The sequence below is a fragment of the Sphaerodactylus townsendi genome, linkage group LG03, assembly GCF_021028975.2.
Source record: "Sphaerodactylus townsendi isolate TG3544 linkage group LG03, MPM_Stown_v2.3, whole genome shotgun sequence".
NCBI lineage: Eukaryota > Metazoa > Chordata > Lepidosauria > Squamata > Sphaerodactylidae > Sphaerodactylus > Sphaerodactylus townsendi.
In genome coordinates, this window is record NC_059427.1 from 133,236,024 (window position 1) to 133,253,227 (window position 17,204).

The window sequence follows — 17,204 nt, forward strand, 5'->3', positions numbered from 1 at the left end:
AAAATCCAGTGGATGGAACATTAAAACCCATTTAGCAACTTAAATGACCCAGTTAATGATTTTCAAGTTAAAAATAGATTATCAAACAATTAAAAAGCTCAAATCCATAGTCTGATATACTCTTATCTGGGTAAAAAATTATGTTTTGGTCTGATGCTTAAAAGAGAGTAGAATGTGTGCCAAGAGAGGGCATTCCAAAGATGAGGTCCCACCTTTATAGATTTTAATTATGCATGAAAATTTAGTAATTGGTAAAGCTGATAACAAGTAACTAGCTACTTTGAAAAAGACATACCCTCATATAGGTTGCCTGGCTATGTTTGCTCTCTCCCTTCCATGGCACATTTGATGACAATGAAGATATAAAGACAGCAGTTAAAGTTTATAAGACAAGTAGCACAGAATGGCTTTCAGAATGAGACTACTATGACAGCATTTGACAATGTCTCAGTTCAGAGCCTCCAAACCATGGTTTGGATTCCACCAAATGTTTTCAGGGACAGAAGGATTTCCCCTAGCAGAATGCAGCTTTTCCTTCTACTCTTCATTGCTGCCCAGTAACTTAAAAAATATTCTTCAAGAAACAAAAGTAACAAAGCCAAAGTAATTTTTAGCTCAAATAGTTTCTTAGTTCTTCAGTTGGAATGCACCACTGAATTAAAAGCATAATGAAGAATTGGATTCCAGGATTATTTTTGGTAATAATTTATTTGCAGCTTGTTAATAGCAACCAACTAAATAACTTTGTATTTTTATATTGCTTTCTGAAGGAAATTTTGGGAAAGGTTTATTGCCCTGTGTCATGATAACGAAAGTCTTCATGGTATCACATTTGATCAGATCAAAGCTCAGTTGGAAGCTCTGGAATTAAAGAAAACTTATGTCTTGAATCCGTTGGCTCCTGAATTTATCCCGCGGGCTCTACGGCAGCATCATTCATCAAACCCCAACAAACCACAACAGTCGCCACCAAAGGTATAATTTTACCCATAACAAAGTTATTGAGAACTGGCAAGGGTTGACAGGAGCACATCAAGATATGCCACTAAAATATTATACTGTCTAACTTTCTGCATATGAGCAGCAACTTAACTGTATTGTCGAAGGCTTTCACGGCCGGAATCACTTGGGTGCTGTGTGGTTTCCGGGCTGTATGGCCGTGTTCTAGCAGCATTCTCTCCTGACGTTTCGCCTGCATCTGTGGCTGGCATCTTCAGAGGATCTAGAACACGGCCATACAGCCCGGAAACCACACAGCACCCAAGAAACTTAACTGTAGGTGCCATATTGACCTGAAGCATTATACCCATCATTGGATATAATTACACTGTAGTTTTTATTAAGCAATAGTTTTGACTGTAGGGAGAGTATGAATACTTAAGAGGAAGTAGTACACTTGCCACAAGGTGCTAGAATGTATACAAGAATTCAAACTAAATAGCTTACATTTCATAAGAGAAACTGAATGTAATGGGATTTTTTTGCCACCTAAAATGTGTAACTGCATAATAAGTTTGATGTTCAGTCATTATTATACTAGTAGTGCAATCCACAGGAGGACAAGTCTATTTGTTGGTAAGGCTGTATAAGAAAAAAGATTCTAAGAGAATAGATAAGGGTAGAAATGGAGAAAAGTTATATGTTGCCTAGTGTGTTTGTGAATAATATTAAGCTCTACATTTAAGTGTCAAGTAACATTAATAAATAAGATGTATTGGTTTAATTGACCATGTTTGCAGGCATAATTAAAATGGGCTGTACTGTATTGGTAAAAATACCATTTTGCAAGAAGGCTTTTAAAAGTTTTTTAGTTTTATAGCAAGTTAATGCCTACATGGAGTTTTCAAATCAATGCTGTTGTTCATTTGAATTTTTCAGATTTTATTTGGTAGCATAGAAAATGTAAGCTTTTCTTGGCAGTCCTTTCAAACACGTGTTCTCATAATTTGGAAATACTCATATGCTTTACTTTACAAAGGTTCATTATCTTGTACAACACTATGCAACCTTTTAAAACTTTGGTTGATGTATTGCAGTGTTAGGCTTGTAGGCACTATGAGCACAGTCCTGAGGTGGGGGAGCCAAATGTGCTCAGGGAGCTGGCTGGCCTTTACACTGATGAAGGGCTGGAGCGAGGGGGAACTGCGCCTGGGTCACGTGTGTGTCCTGCGCCCCTGCCACACCCTGGAACACCCCTACCACGCTCCCGCACCAGCACACGCACCTGGTGTGTCGCGCACCTCCTGTCCCCTTGACGCTACGCCACTGCACTTGGAGATCCCTGCTTGGGATCCTAGGACACGGTTTCTAGAGACACTGACACAGTTGTGGCCTTGAAAACTCAACTACGAACTTGTTTTCTGCTGGCCACTTACTATCCAAACGCTTTAGGGAGCAGACTAGCGGCACCACAATTACACCATGGCTGGCCACCATTGCACAAACAGTCTTTTGGATTGCTCCTTATGTGTTGTTAAGATTACTTAATTTCAAGATCTGTATTACTGCATATACTCGAGTATAAGTCAACCCAAATATAAATCGAGGCACCTAATTTTACCACAAAAACTGGGAAAACTTATTGACTCAAGTATAAGTCTAGGGTGGGAAATGCAGTAGCTACTGGTAAATTTCAAAAATAAAAACAGATACCAATAAAATTACTTTAATTGAGGCATCGGTAGGTTAAATGTTTTTGAATATTTTATTTCAAAGAAAAATAGTAAACTAACTCTGTAAGTGGAAAAGAGGGTCAACAAAAACAATATGGTATCAACAATAACTTTAAAAATACAAAAACCTTAGCTCAATCAGCAACCAAGCTAAAACACAAGAGTTAAAATCCTTCAAAACTAGATTCCACCTCATCATCTGTATGTCCAAATGTAACCCAACTTAGATTTTAAGAGGGATATTGTCGAGGGGGGCTTTTTCAGCATTAAAAATGTGCTGGAAAAGTCGACTTATACACGAGTATATACGGTCATTCAAAATTCACATTATTGCTGAGAAAAGCAACTCTCCTCTATTGCTTTTCAATCAGTTATTAGAATCCCACAATACTTTTAGTGTGCATTGTTATGTGATGAAATCCTTGCTTCTTCTAGATAAAGAGAAATTATGGTAAATGATAAGAGTTAGTTATGAAATTATGTCTGATACCTACTATCTTCCCTGGAACTTTTTTTCTCTCAGAGACATAAAAACAAAATATATGTTAAGCATGTGTTAAATGATGAACTTTCAAATAACCAGTACACTTAAATTTCAGAAACATAAGCTAGATTTCATCTTGGTAAATGCACCTTTGCTATGCTAAGTACAATACTGGAAGGATTGGCAGGAAAAAGAGGTGTTTAACCTCTCCCATGGCTGGCAATTTTCCTATAATCTGTACTAGCATTGCAAGAGAAACACTGCCTTGACATTCACTGCTTCCTTGTAGCATGTACATTGCCTTAATAGTGAAAGCTCTAAAGTGAAAACAGGAAAAGAAGAATACCCAACATGAGATGGATTGACTCTATAAAGCAAGTCATGGACTCCAGCTTAGGTTGTTTTGGTGGTCATTAATTCATACAATTGCCATGAGTCAGAAGTAACTTGATAAGCACTTAACACACATAGGCAACCAGGGTTTCTTTTTTAAATTAAGGGTAATAATTGTAAGTTCAGCTTCTTAAGCCAGCTACTCAGATCAATCCTGAGCTGTGGTAGACCAGGGTCTGATTCTGAATGGGTGGAATCTGTAGAACCTGATGGGTTATATGTATATGGAAGTAACATTAACAAAGTTGTCATAAGAACGTAAGAAAGGCCCTGCTATATCAGATCAGAAGTCCATTTAGTCTAGCATACTGTTTCACACAATGACCAACCAGTTGCCCTTAAAGGGACAGCAAACAGAGTATAGAGACCAAGGCCTTCCTCTGATGCTGCCTCTGTTTTATATAGAGATTCCTTTATCTCACCATGACCAGTAGCCATTGATTGTCTTCTCATCCATGAATCAGTCTAACTGCATTTTTATAGCTGTTTGTGTGCTTGCCCATCACTTATGTCCATTTGTAGTGAATTGTACAATTCTGTTACTTGGGGAATAAAGTATTTCCTTTTCACTGTCTTGAACCTATTGTCCATTTGATGATCCCATGTGCTAGTATAATGGAAGAGAGAGAAAAGACTCTCTCTATCACTTTCTCTACCCTATGCACATCCTACTTTCATGACTGTTGAGTGACATGGGATAAATTCTAAACACCTTTGTGTTGGTGGCACACTGGACTATGAAAGAAATCAGTGGGGAGCCTCAGATCAGTGGGGAGCCCCTTCCCACCACCTCACAGTCTACTGCCCAGCCACACTGAAGAACAAGATCACAGCACATTTATGCTACCGCACCAGGTCTATATTAGATCTAGCCAGGTTTAAAATATCACATATATCAAGTTGCCTCCTTGTCTAGAGAATCAGGAATGCACAAGTGAGGATTTGGGGAACGGGGCACATTGTATAAACAACGAAGCAGAAATAAATATAGGAAAATGTATTGTCGAAGGCTTTCACGGCCGGAATCACTTGGGTGCTGTGTGGTTTCCGGGCTGTATGGCCGTGTTCTAGCAGCATTCTCTCCTGACGTTTCGCCTGCATCTGTGGCTGGCATCTTCAGAGGATCTTGAAATTATATTGAAATTATAAAACAGTGTAGCTCACTTTTCTTTCTGATGAACGCTATCATCCTCATCCTGAGAAAGGGCCAAAAGGGCTTGAGGGCTCAGCCTTGCACTGGCATGTTTGCCCTCCACAGGGGCCTTTACCCTTTTTCCTGAAGAATGTAATTTTCTGTTTTAGTTAAATTATAAAATGAGAAAACTTCAGTTTGGTTTTGATTATTTCTTTTAAAATGTTATTTCTCCCTGTCCTCAAATGTTGCCTGCTTCAGAACTAGAGTTTTTGGTACATGTAATGTATTGTATGGTTTTAAGAGTCTGCAGCTGTTGCACTGTAATTGGTAATTAGTAAGTGTGTTATATTGAGCACAGCTGCAGAGTGATTTTAAGCTATGTGTGAGTAGCAGCTATGGAATAAAGTACTATGTTTTGTTCCTCCGACTCCTGTTTCTTGAGACATGACAATTGGCGACGAGGATAAACTTATGACGAGTCTAGCAAGTTTTGTGAAGCAAGGACTGTGAGTAAATTATGGCCTTTCAAGGGCAGCTGGAACAGTTTAATTTGGAGTTTCCTTTGAAGTGGCAGAGTTATGAGGCCCGATTGGAATTTTATCTTCTGGCAAATGGCATAACAGACCCAGAAAGGAAAAGAGCCGTGTTTTTGAGCCTCTGTGGTGAAGGGGTGTTTGACCTCGCCTCAGCATTGATAGCGCCAAGAGACTTATCAGCAACACCGCTTGTAGAAATACTGACTGCATTAAGGAACCATTTCATTCCCCAACCGTCAGAAATAGCTAGACGGAGTGTTTTTTATAAACGTGATCAGGAGGGGACTGAAAGCATTGCAGATTATGTTGCAGTCTTACGGCGGTTGGCACAACAATGTAATTTCTCCAATTTGGAAGAAATGTTAAGGGATCGTCTGGTCTGTGGCCTGAGAGAGGCACCATTGCAAAAGTTGCTGCTGGCAAAGACAGACTTGACTTTTCAAACGGCATACCAAGAAGCCTTGAATTTTGAACTTGCTGCAGCCTCTACTCGGGAGGTGCGACAAGCCAGGAGCCCACAGAGATTGCAAACAGCTGGCAGTGGGACTGTAGACCCGGGTAATGGTGAAATTCAGAGACTGCAGCATGGTGCAATGAAGATGGGAAGACCACCACAACAGAGGGGGAGGATGTTAACAGAGAAATGTATGAGTTGTGGTGGGCCCCATGAGAGAGAAAGGTGTAAATTTAAAGAGGCACAATGTTTCTGTTGTAAACGTTGGGGGCATATTGGGAGAGTGTGCAGAGAAAAAAGGCATCAGGGACCAAGAAGACATGTTCCCGGCTCATCTGCTACACACTCTGTGGATGCACCTTGCTGTCCCCATGTAGCTGGCTTGACTGGCCAACCCCCACATGAGCAGTGTGATGGTGTTTACGCAGCTGATGTAATTAACCACGTGCAACCCGAGATTCAGCGTAAGTTGTCGGTGACTGTGAAGATCCAGGATGTCCCTTGTGTGATGGAAGTGGATTCTGGGTCAGCATTCTCCATCGTTTCATGGGACACTTATAAAACATTTTGCCCACAGGGTGATTTGGACATTCAATCTTGTGACTTACCACTTACGGATTATCAAGGACATAGGGTACCTGTGGTTGGCATGTGTAATGTCCATGTAAAATATCATATGTTTGATGGATGTTTGAAATTGTTAATAGTGGAAGGAAGGCGGACGAGCCTCTTGGGGTTGGACTGGTTTGGGAGGTTGGGAATTGCAATTACTGGAATTCATGAGGTTAGCAAGTTAACATGGGAGGTGCTAGTGGAAGAATTTAAGAGTGTGTTTGCTGAGGGACTGGGGCAGTATAAGGGTCCATCTATATCATTGTATCTTGATCCTTCAGTACCCCCAATACGTCTAAAATCACGCCGTATTCCATTTGCTTTGCGCTCTAAAGTGGATGCAGAACTAGATCGGTTATTGGAACAGGGAATATTGGAGCCAGTGGTAAATGCAAAGTGGGAAACTCCAATTGTGACCCCCCCTGAAGGCCAATGGGGATGTGCGCATTTGTGCTGATTATAAGTGCACAATTAACAAGGCATTGCAGAAACATCCGTACCCAGTGCCAGTTGTCAGTCAGTTGTTAGCAACATTGGCAGGGGGAAAGGTTTTTGCAAAATTAGATCTAGCGCAGGCATACCAACAGCTGGAAGTGGATGATGCCACTGCAGAAGCCCAGACTATAGTGACTCACAGGGGGGCATTCAGAGTAAAGCGGCTGCAATTTGGAGTGAGTGTAGCTCCTGGGATATTCCAGAGTTTGATGGAAGAAATATTAAGAAACTTGCCGGGAGTCATACCGTATTTTGATGATGTCTTGATAGTGGGTGCAACTGAGGAGGAACTGATGACACGGGTACGGAAAGTACTGCAGTGCTTCTCAGATGTAGGGTTGCGTGTCAAGCGTGAAAAATGTGTGTTTGGAGTAGCGCAAGTAGAGTTTTTGGGATACATGGTAGATGCAAGGGGAATGCACCCGACATCAGCAAAGGTGAGGGCCATCCAGGATGCCCCAGCACCACAGTCAAAGCAAGAGCTACAGGCATTTTTGGGATTGCTAAATTTTTACCATTCATTCTTAAAGCATAAGGCCACAGTGGCAGAGCCACTGCACCGTTTATTAGATAAGCGGGCAGTGTGGCAGTGGACAAGTCAGCATGAGAAGGCATTCCGAGATGTTTAATTTAATTGAATAGAATCTTTATTGGCCAAGTGTGATTGGACACACAAGGAATTTGTCTCCGGTGCATATGCTCTCAGTGTACATAAAAGAAAATACATTTGTCAAGAATCATAAGGTACAGCACTTAATGATTGTCATATAGGTCTAGTAAGCAATCAGGAAACAATCAATAGTAATAAAAACATAAAATGTAAAATCATAAAATAAAATGAAATGTCAGCACAGGCTATAGTCATACAGTCATAATTGGGAGGAGATGGGTAATAGGAATGATGAAAAAAGTAGTGCAGTAATTATATAATAAATATATAATAAATAGTTTGACATTATCGAGGGAATTATTTGTTTAACAGAGTGATGGCATTCGGGAAAAAACTGTTCTTATGTCTAGTTGTCTTGGTGTGCAGTGCTCTGTAGCGACGTTTAGAGGGTAAGAGTTGAAACAGTTTATGTCCAGGATGCGAGGGGTCAGTAAATATTTTCACAGCCCTTTTTTTGACCCGTGCAGTATACAGGTCCTCAATGGAAGGCAGGTTAGCAGCAATTGTTTTTTCTGCAGTTCTGATTATTCTCTGAAGTCTGTGTCGATCTTGTTGGGTTGCAGAACCAAACCACACAGTTATAGAGGTGCAGATGACAGACTCAATGATTCCTCTGTAGAACTGTATCAGCAGCTCCTTGGGCAGTTTGAGCTTCCTGAGTTGGCGCAGAAAGAACATTCTTTGTTGTGCTTTTTTGATGACATTTTTGATATTAGGTGACCATTTTAGGTCATGAGATATGATGGAGCCTAGAAATTTAAAGGTCTCTACTGTTGATACTGTGTTGTCTAGTATTGTGAGAGGAGGTAGGATGGGAGGGTTTCTCCTGAAATCTACCACCATTTCTACGGTTTTAAGTGTGTTCAGTTCTAGATTGTTCCAGTGGCACCAAGAGGCTAGTTGTTCAACCTCCCGTCTGTATGCGGTTTCATCGTTGTCTCGAATGAGACCAATCACTGTTGTATCATCTGCAAATTTCAGTATTTTAACAGATGGATCATTTGAGATGCAGTCATTGGTATACAGAGAGAAGAGAAGTGGTGAAAGTACACAGCCTTGGGGGTCAAAAGATTGTTGTCATCAGAAGGTGTATTGGTTCATTTTGATGAGAGGAAGCCATTGATTTTGACGTGCGATGCCTCCCCGTGTGGAGTTGGAGCAGTGTTGAGCCATCAATTGGAGGATATGCGGGAAGCTCCAATTGCGTATTATTCTAGGACGTTGTCTGCAACGGAGCGTAATTATGCGCAAATAGATAAGGAGGCATTAGCAATAGTGGCTGGGGTTAAGAAGTTTCATGATTACGTGTATGGGCGACCATTTGTGATTGTTACAGACCATAAGCCGCTGTTGGGATTATTTTCCTCAGAGCGCCAGACACCACAGATATTGTCCCCTAGAATGCTGCGGTGGGCAATGTTTCTGAATGCATATGATTATGTCTTGCAGCACCAGTCGGGAAAGAAAATTGGGCATGTAGATGCGTTGAGTCGCTTGCCAGTACAAAGGGAGGAGGAAGATCACTCCCCACTTTTGGAGGTTTTGATGTTGGAATCATTATCAGAGCCTCCAGTGCAAGCGGCAGAAATAGCAGAGAGGTCAGCTAAGGACCCAGTGCTTGCCCGAGTCTTGAATTGGGCATGGAAGGGTTGGCCATTGGGTAAGTTAGAGGAAAAATTTAGACCATTTGGAATGAGGCAGCACGAGATATCTGTCCACAAGGGGTGCTTACTGTGGGGAAATAGAGTAGTGATCCCAGCAGCTTTAAGGATTAGGGTGCTGGAGGCCTTGCATGTAGGGCACCCTGGAATAGTGAGAATGAAGGCATTGGCCCGTAGTTATGTGTGGTGGCCAAAGATGGATAGCGAAATAGAAGAATGGGTGGCCAGGTGCAGGGAGTGTCAGATAACGCGACCTGCCCCACCTCAGGCCCCTACCTATCAATGGGAGTCCACAAAAAGACCGTGGTCAAGGGTACATATTGATTTTGCAGGGCCTTTCCAGGGCCAGGTGTTTCTCATTGTAGTGGATTCATATTCCAAATGGCTAGAAGTAGTGCCAGTAATGTCAATGACATCACAAACAGTAATTAGGGCACTGCGTAAGTTATTTGCAACCCATGGCCTCCCGGATACGGTGGTATCGGATAATGGGACAGCGTTTGTATCTAAGGAGTTTAGAGTATTCCTGGCTAATGGTGTTATTCGCCAGGTTACCTCGGCCCCTTTTCATCCGGCTACGAATGGGCAGGCAGAAAGGATGGTGCGTACAACAAAGGATGCATTGCGGCGAATAGTAGAGGGGGATTGGCACCGTCGGTTGGCGAATTTTTTGTTAACACAGCACATAACACCGTGCACAGCCACCGGGAGGAGTCCTGCGGAGTTGCTAATGAATCGGAAACTTACGACGTTGCTGGACCGAATGCATCCCGATTCAGTTGATGATCGTCCGCGAAAAGAAGACCAAGTGTTGAAAGCACCTCGGTCATTTGATAGGGATGACACGGTGTATGTCCGAAATTATGGAGCAGGTCCGTGTTGGGTCCCAGCAGTTGTGAGGCAGCCAACAGGGCCCTTGTCTTATAGGGTGGAAACTGAAGAAGGGCAGGTGATCCGCAGACATGTTGACCAAGTAAGGAAGAGAGTGCCAGGTCCAACAGTAGATCAGGAACCCCAGGTCCTTGAGGAATCTAGGGCGTTAAGGGGGCAGATGGAGCTGCAGGATGAGGAAGCAGTAAATAGTCCAATTGTCCCCGAGGAACCTGGGGCGTTAAGGGCGCAGACGGAGATGCAGGATAAGGAAACAGCAAAGGGTCCAATTGTTTTGCAGAACCAGGAACAAACACAGACTCAGGAGCCAGAGCGGGAGCTGAGACGATCGCAGCGAAAGAGAATCCCACCAGATTATTACAGGAGTTAGGGGGAAGGGGTGTAATGTATTGTATGGTTTTAAGAGTCTGCAGCTGTTGCACTGTAATTGGTAATTAGTAAGTGTGTTATATTGAGCACAGCTGCAGAGTGATTTTAAGCTATGTGTGAGTAGCAGCTATGGAATAAAGTACTATGTTTTGTTCCTCCGACTCCTGTTTCTTGAGACATGACAGTACATATACCATTTCATAGAAAATATGGGTTGGATCCAATACAATGTCTGTGAGGTCTAAGAAAATCACTCTTTTCCTCCTCTGTTGGTCACTCAAGAGGCAGGAAGCAGAGACTCTTTTCAGTTTCTACCGTAGCCTTTTAACCCACATGGCTCTGGAAATAAATTTTTCTATAGATCATGTGACCATGGAGATAAGCATTCCTGGGGTCAGCAGTGGTTGCATGAGTGGGATGGGGAGAGCCAGGAATATCAGTGACCATCAGTATCTTCTGCTGAAAGATCACAAGAACCAAACCTGTAGAAGTGGCAGAATTACATTTAAAAATGCAGTATAATAAAATATAAAATTAAGTTACCTTATGCAGTTAGACATACTGGACCATAATTGTGACTTAAGCAACTATTACATTCTTGTTTTTAAGTTTTGAAAAGTGTAGTATTTGTATTTTATACTGTATATTAACATAATGAGAGTTTCTATAATTTTGGGAGCTTTTACACATTCTATATTGATGGGTCCACAGAATATCTGTAACTTGGTTCTCTGGAAGCATTTAATGCTTTCTCTTAACTCCTACATATTCTAATGGCAAAGTCAGCCAAAACTGAGGATGCTTAAATCTGGAGATTGGAGCCATGGATTGACAAGATAGATAGTTCTACAAACCAGAAAAATGCCCCAGGTTTGCAAAAAAATCTGAAATCTAAAAATGCAAACAAAAAACCTCCAGAATGATAAAAAGAGTGTCTGATCCAGAATGATAAAAAGAGTGTCTGTACTTTTAAGAAATGAATCCTCTCAGTGGCCATTGCTAGGAAAGGGTAACCAGCTTAGTTTCTGACACTAAAAAACAGTGCCTGGTAATTTGCACTGTGAAACTGGGCCACAGGTTCTGTGCAGAGGATGCCAGGTGTAGGGAAGGATGGAAAACTGAAAACTGATTTTTTTGGGGGGTGGGCATCAAGTCACATTTTACTTATGACAGCCCCCTGATGGGTTTTTCAAGATAAGAGGCATTCAAAGGTGGTTCAAAGGTTCCTTCACATCATGACGAATGATGAGGGTGAGGTGATAAAGATAGGTTGATTGAGGGCAGGAATGAGAGAATGGCAGGAAAATGGGATAAACTATTTGGGCTTTCAGGGAAAGGAAAAAGGAAATAGTGGGGAAGGGGGAAATTAGATTCCCCTGCAAATCCTTATGGGTTTCCACTTGCCAAGCACAAAACTCAAAAGGCTAATCTTTTTTTTTTAGGTGAAGAACCATCATCATACCCAGAATGACCATTTTCAAACTGATGGAATTGGTAAGTGACCAGTAAAGTATTATTGGTACTGACCAGCTCTTGTGCCTGAATTCAAATTTTTATTGCCAAAAGGTTTAATGGCTGTGGGTTTTCTGCATTGTGTGACCATGGTCTGATTGTTTTTGTTCCTGACATTTTGCTCACATCTATGACTGGCATCTTCACAAGCATTTCACAGTAAAATGTTTTTCTCTCCATGGCACAGAGTGGAGTTATTGTGTGGTAGGGTACAAGTCATATCCACCTCACAAACACTGGGACAGTTTCAACAAAAAAGAAGAGACTGAAAATCAACAAAACCTAGCTATCGCTACTAAAAATCAAAACAAAAACCAGAGACATTCAAATGCTGCAAGTGAGCTCCACCCAGACATGTGCTAATGTGATTTCAATTGCAAATGCAAGTGCAGATGTGACTGCAAATGAACTGCATCGGAACACATGCAAACAGTGGTGTACTGCCTATGGAGACATGGGGCCATCCATGATACCGGGCGCACGCCTGTGGGGGTGCCCAGCAGGCTCCTGCCCACCCACCCGCTGTCGCTGCCCACCCACCTGCCTGGCTGGCCTCTCACTCACTTACCCTTTCCTTTCCCCGCAGGCTCTGAGTCTTGGCTTCAGGGAAGCTGCCTCTTGGGCAGCCTGTCTCTATGACTTTCTTAAAAGGGCAATGCTCCAAAGATTGCTTAAGCATAGAGACAGGCTGCCCAAGAGGTAGCTTCCCTGAAGCCGAGCCTCAGAGCCTATGGGGAAAGGAAAGGGTAAGTGAATGAGGGGGACGAGGCGCTGTGCGAGTAAGCGGGGCTCTGGTGGGGGGGGTGTGCATGGAGGGCTTTTTTGTCTCCGGGCACCATTTGGACCCCATACACCATTGCATGCAAATGAACCTCACCCCCACCTGTGAGATGAACAAAACATATACCCCATCATACTGTACCACAGAGAGAAATGCATCTTTCCATGACATGCCCATGAAAGTGCCAGCCATGCCTATGAAAATGCCAGCCATAGTTACAGGTGAAACATTAGAAGCAAAAACCATTAGGCCATGGCCACACAGCCCAAAAACCACAACACCCAATTCAGATTTTCTTGTATTCACAGTAAAATCTATTATTTTCTTAAGTTCAGGGGAGAAATTTCAGAATAAGACATTATGGGCCTGTTTTGTTTGCTCCTCCTGTATTGTCACAAGGAAGGGATCAGCAGTGGATCTTTGCTCCCACGTTCTGTCCCATGCTGCTGTCACTGTGGTTTGAAGTGAATGACTGAATGATTGAATCCATAATTGTACAGTCTCTTCTGACTCTGGGAACGAAACCCTCTTAAGTACAGTTTAATTCAGGGATCCCCAACCTTTTTGAGCTTGTGGATTTTTGAGAAGGGGTGGTGAGCATGACTCAAAAATGACTTCTTCCAAAGGAAGAACCAAACCCAAAGTGGCTGCTGCAAGAGGCAGAGCCAAACACAATACCTCCCTCCTTGCTTTGCAAAAGAATTGCAGAAGGGGAATAAAAAGGCATGGAAAAAGTCCTGAGGGAGTGAGGGAAAGAGAAAAGGTGGAATAAAAAGAAGGAAAACCTGAAGGGGGAAATGACCTGCCCGGCTAAGGAAAGGACAGGTGCTTGCCAGTCTTTCTGATTCTGTGGTGTTTGTGGCTGCTATTGCAGTTAAAAACCTTTTCATCTGTATGACAGCAACCAAAAACAAGCCCGGTCTTTCAGTCGCACTGCCCCTTTTCTGAGAAGCTCTAAAGGGACTTGTGGGTACCATGGCACCAACAGGTACCACATAGGGCAGTGGTGGCGAACCTTTGTCACTCCAGATGTTATGGACTAATTGGCCATGCTGGCAGGGGCTGATGGGAATTGTAGTCCATAACATCTGGAGTGCCAAAGGTTCGCCACCATGGACATAGGGGAATTCTGTAATCTAAGGTTAGGGGAAATCCCACATTTAGATAATCAGAGAATCTCCCAGTTTGTTATCACTTCTCTCAGTGTCAGAAGGTCGGAGGAATCATCCAAGCATAAGTTCAGCTTTCAGTGTCTTCTGAAGGTTAGTTCATAGAAGGAAATAACAGTCAAACAGGCCTTTAAGCAGTGGTGGGATCCAAAAATTTTAGTAACAGGTTCCCATGGTGGTGGGATTCAAACTGTGGCGTAGCGCCAATGGGGCTGGGCGGGGCACGATGGGGGTGTGGCCAGGCATTCCTGGGCGGGGCATTCCTGGGCGGGGCTGTGGCAAGGACGCAGCCGCTGCGCTGGTTCTTGGGCGGGAAACAAATGCACGCAGGCACAGGCTGCCATGCACGCCGGTGCACCTCCTGCTAGACTGCTTCAAGTTCTGCGCGCTACTGCTGAGAGGAGGGGCGTAACTAAGGCAAAAATCACGTGGCAAAATCACCAATTAGTAACCCCCTCTCGGCACACACAAATAATTAGTAACCTACTCTCGGGAACCTGTGAGAACCTGCTGGATCCCACCTCTGCCTTTAAGATGTCTTTTGCAGTTTTAGTGTGACTTTAAAAGGATTGAAATGAGGTCTTATTTTAAATCTAACAGTGGTTAGCACCAACCAGACAGTAATCTCTGGCCTAAGCAGAGAGCAGCTTGTGAAGCTCAATTATTAAAATCAGTTGAAGTTGCAGTGGACATAATAGTGCAGATAAATGATCTATGTGTTTTATATATATGATGAAATTAAGACATTTTTGAAGTGCACATTTGAACCTTAAATGAAAGAATCTGTAAGTAACATTAGGAAAATAAATTTGTATTTTAGAACCATATGGTAAAAATATAATGTCATAATTATCACATGCATGATGGCTTTTTTTGTTTATTTTTCAGTTCAACCTAATCCCTCTGTCTTAATTGGAAATCCTATCAGAGCATTTACTCCACCACCACCTCCTCCTCCTGCACCTCATTCCAATCTTGGAAAATCTCCTAGTCCTGTTCAAAGGATAGATCCTCACACTGGGACAAGCATTCTTTATGTACCTGCTGTTTATGGAGGAAATATGGTCATGTCTGTGCCTTTGCCAGTAAGTGTACTCTTTCGTACAACTTTAAATCTGCATCTTATTGCTATATTTATTTTCTTGATTTTTAGGGGGAGAAACAATTAGCTTCTCAGGAATCGAATATTGCATATAAAGGATTCTGTCAAATATTTGAAAACTGAAGTTATTGTGCTCTAGACAGTCTACAAGGCCCTTATGTGAATATCAAGGAAGATTATATATATGATGTATATTTAGTACATGGTAGTATTCATATCAGGGCTTTTGTAAGAGCAGTTTTAATCTGTAACATTAAATTATTTTAATATACCTAGATGTCTCTAGATCTATTTAGCAGCTGGTGCTATTGGATGATCATTGGTTATTTTTTAAACATCATAACTATATATGTTAATGACAGTAATACTATGCTAATATTTTATGTGGTATCTGCAGAATTTGAAGGGATTTTGTGTGGAAGGGATTGATACATACATATTTATTACGCATATTTACATTTAGTTACCTGTGAACTTCTGTCCAGGATCATCATTGTGGTACTTGTATGGTTTCACATGAGTACTTCGCATATACAGACTTGCTGCAGAGAAAATGTTTTGAAGCTCAAAATATCTAGAGACATGCTGTGACCCTTATCTATGCTTCCCCCCCCCCACTGTGATATAGAGAATTTCCCTCAATTCTTTTTTTGTCATAGCTGAGAGATGTTAGTTTATAGAAACTCCCATTTTTTCCTCACCTTTGGTCGCTGCCATCAAATCTATCTTATCTGTCTAACAGAAGCCTGTATCTTATGAGTAAACTTAAAGAAAAGTTAACTCTTTAAAGAATTCAGGTCCTTTGGCATCCTAATTGGACTACATTGAGATGTTGTTGGCTTCTGCACAAGAGCCTAGTGGAGGAATTTTGCAGCTAAAATATTGGTTGGTAGGTGTGACTCACCAGCCAAGTCACCATTCTGGATAAAGAATGATTGGAAGATAACCCTTGATTCTTTGTGGAAATGGAGGTTTTTGTGACTCACTCCAGGTTAAGAGCTGGGAAGCAGACTGGCAATCAATAGCTCACAGACTCATGGAATATAAATAGACTTTAAACACAACCACCCCCATTTCATCACTATTGGAAGATAATCATATAGATTAAGGGAGATTTCGTCTGTGTTGAGGGCAGCAACCTTGACATGAGATAATCATTTTCTCTGGAAAATATAAATCAGAATGATACTTTAAAAGCAGGGAGAGAGGAGAGACAAGAAATTAACACAATTTGATAGAAAGTGAAAGAAAGGGCAAAACTAAGAAGTATTTCTATATTGATTACGTTAGAGATCATGACAATATATGTTGATCAGCAAACACAGGGTTCTGCAACCTGCAGCTCTCCAGATGTTCATGAACTACAAATCCCGCCAGCCCCTGCCACATGGCCAATTGCCCATGCTGGCAGGGGCTGATGGGAATTGTAGTCCATAAACATCTGGAGAGCCGCAGGTTGCAGACCTCTGAGCTAACAGATAAATTGGAGATATTTGAAAAGAAGATAGAGGAGTGATAAAACGGATAAAATATTTTTTACAATGAAAGAGGAGATGGCAGAAACTGGACAATTCTATAAATCAATCATTTGGAGAAATAAATTAATCACAAAGTTGCAACTCTTGAAGAGAACAATGACAAAAATCTGGAAAGAAGAATAGACCATGTTGCTCTATTGGAATTGAGAAAGAATTTTAGCTGAGATTTGCAGATGAAAATATTAGATAAAGGATTATAACTGTCTTGGCAGACTTCCTGAGGTGCAGAGAAAGATTTGGAGATTGAAGTTGATGAAGTCTACAGATTAAATTCCAGATATGCTGCAGTGAGGGAAATCTCAAGAGGTATACTGGTTCAGCTTGTAAGGAAGAGGATGGGAGATCTTATCCTATATCAGTGGTTCTCAACCTTCCTAATGCCGCGACCCTTTAATACAGTTTCTCATGTTGTGGTGACTCCCAACCATAAAATTATTTAGGTTTCAGTTCCTAAGACTATCGGAAATATGTGTTTTCCGATGGTCTTAGGCGACCCCTGTGAAAGGGTCGTTCAACCCCCAATGTTGAGAACGACTGTCCTATATCAACATTTTGATACAAAATTCAAAATTGATGTGAACACAATTGTTTTGAAAGAAATACCGATTAGAATATTGTTCAAGAGAAAAAAAATACATCTTCCTAATTAAAAAGTTGAAATGGAAGATTAAATTTAATTAGAAGAAATTGGACGTTGTATCTTTAAATTTTAAGCAACACTGATTCAGAC

At 41.7% G+C, this 17,204-nt stretch overlaps 1 protein-coding gene across 3 annotated transcripts in view; it reads left to right on the top strand.

The window, feature by feature from the left end:
* The window catches only part of HELZ (helicase with zinc finger), a 185,544-nt gene that overhangs the window by 135,034 nt on the left and 33,306 nt on the right, over positions 1-17,204 (top strand). For all 3 annotated transcript variants that reach the window (XM_048488065.1, XM_048488066.1, XM_048488067.1), the window contains 3 exons: positions 771-975; positions 11,815-11,866; positions 14,723-14,919. In XM_048488065.1, coding sequence (XP_048344022.1) covers positions 771-975; positions 11,815-11,866; positions 14,723-14,919 — 454 coding nt within the window. The remainder of the gene's footprint in view (positions 1-770; positions 976-11,814; positions 11,867-14,722; positions 14,920-17,204) is intronic.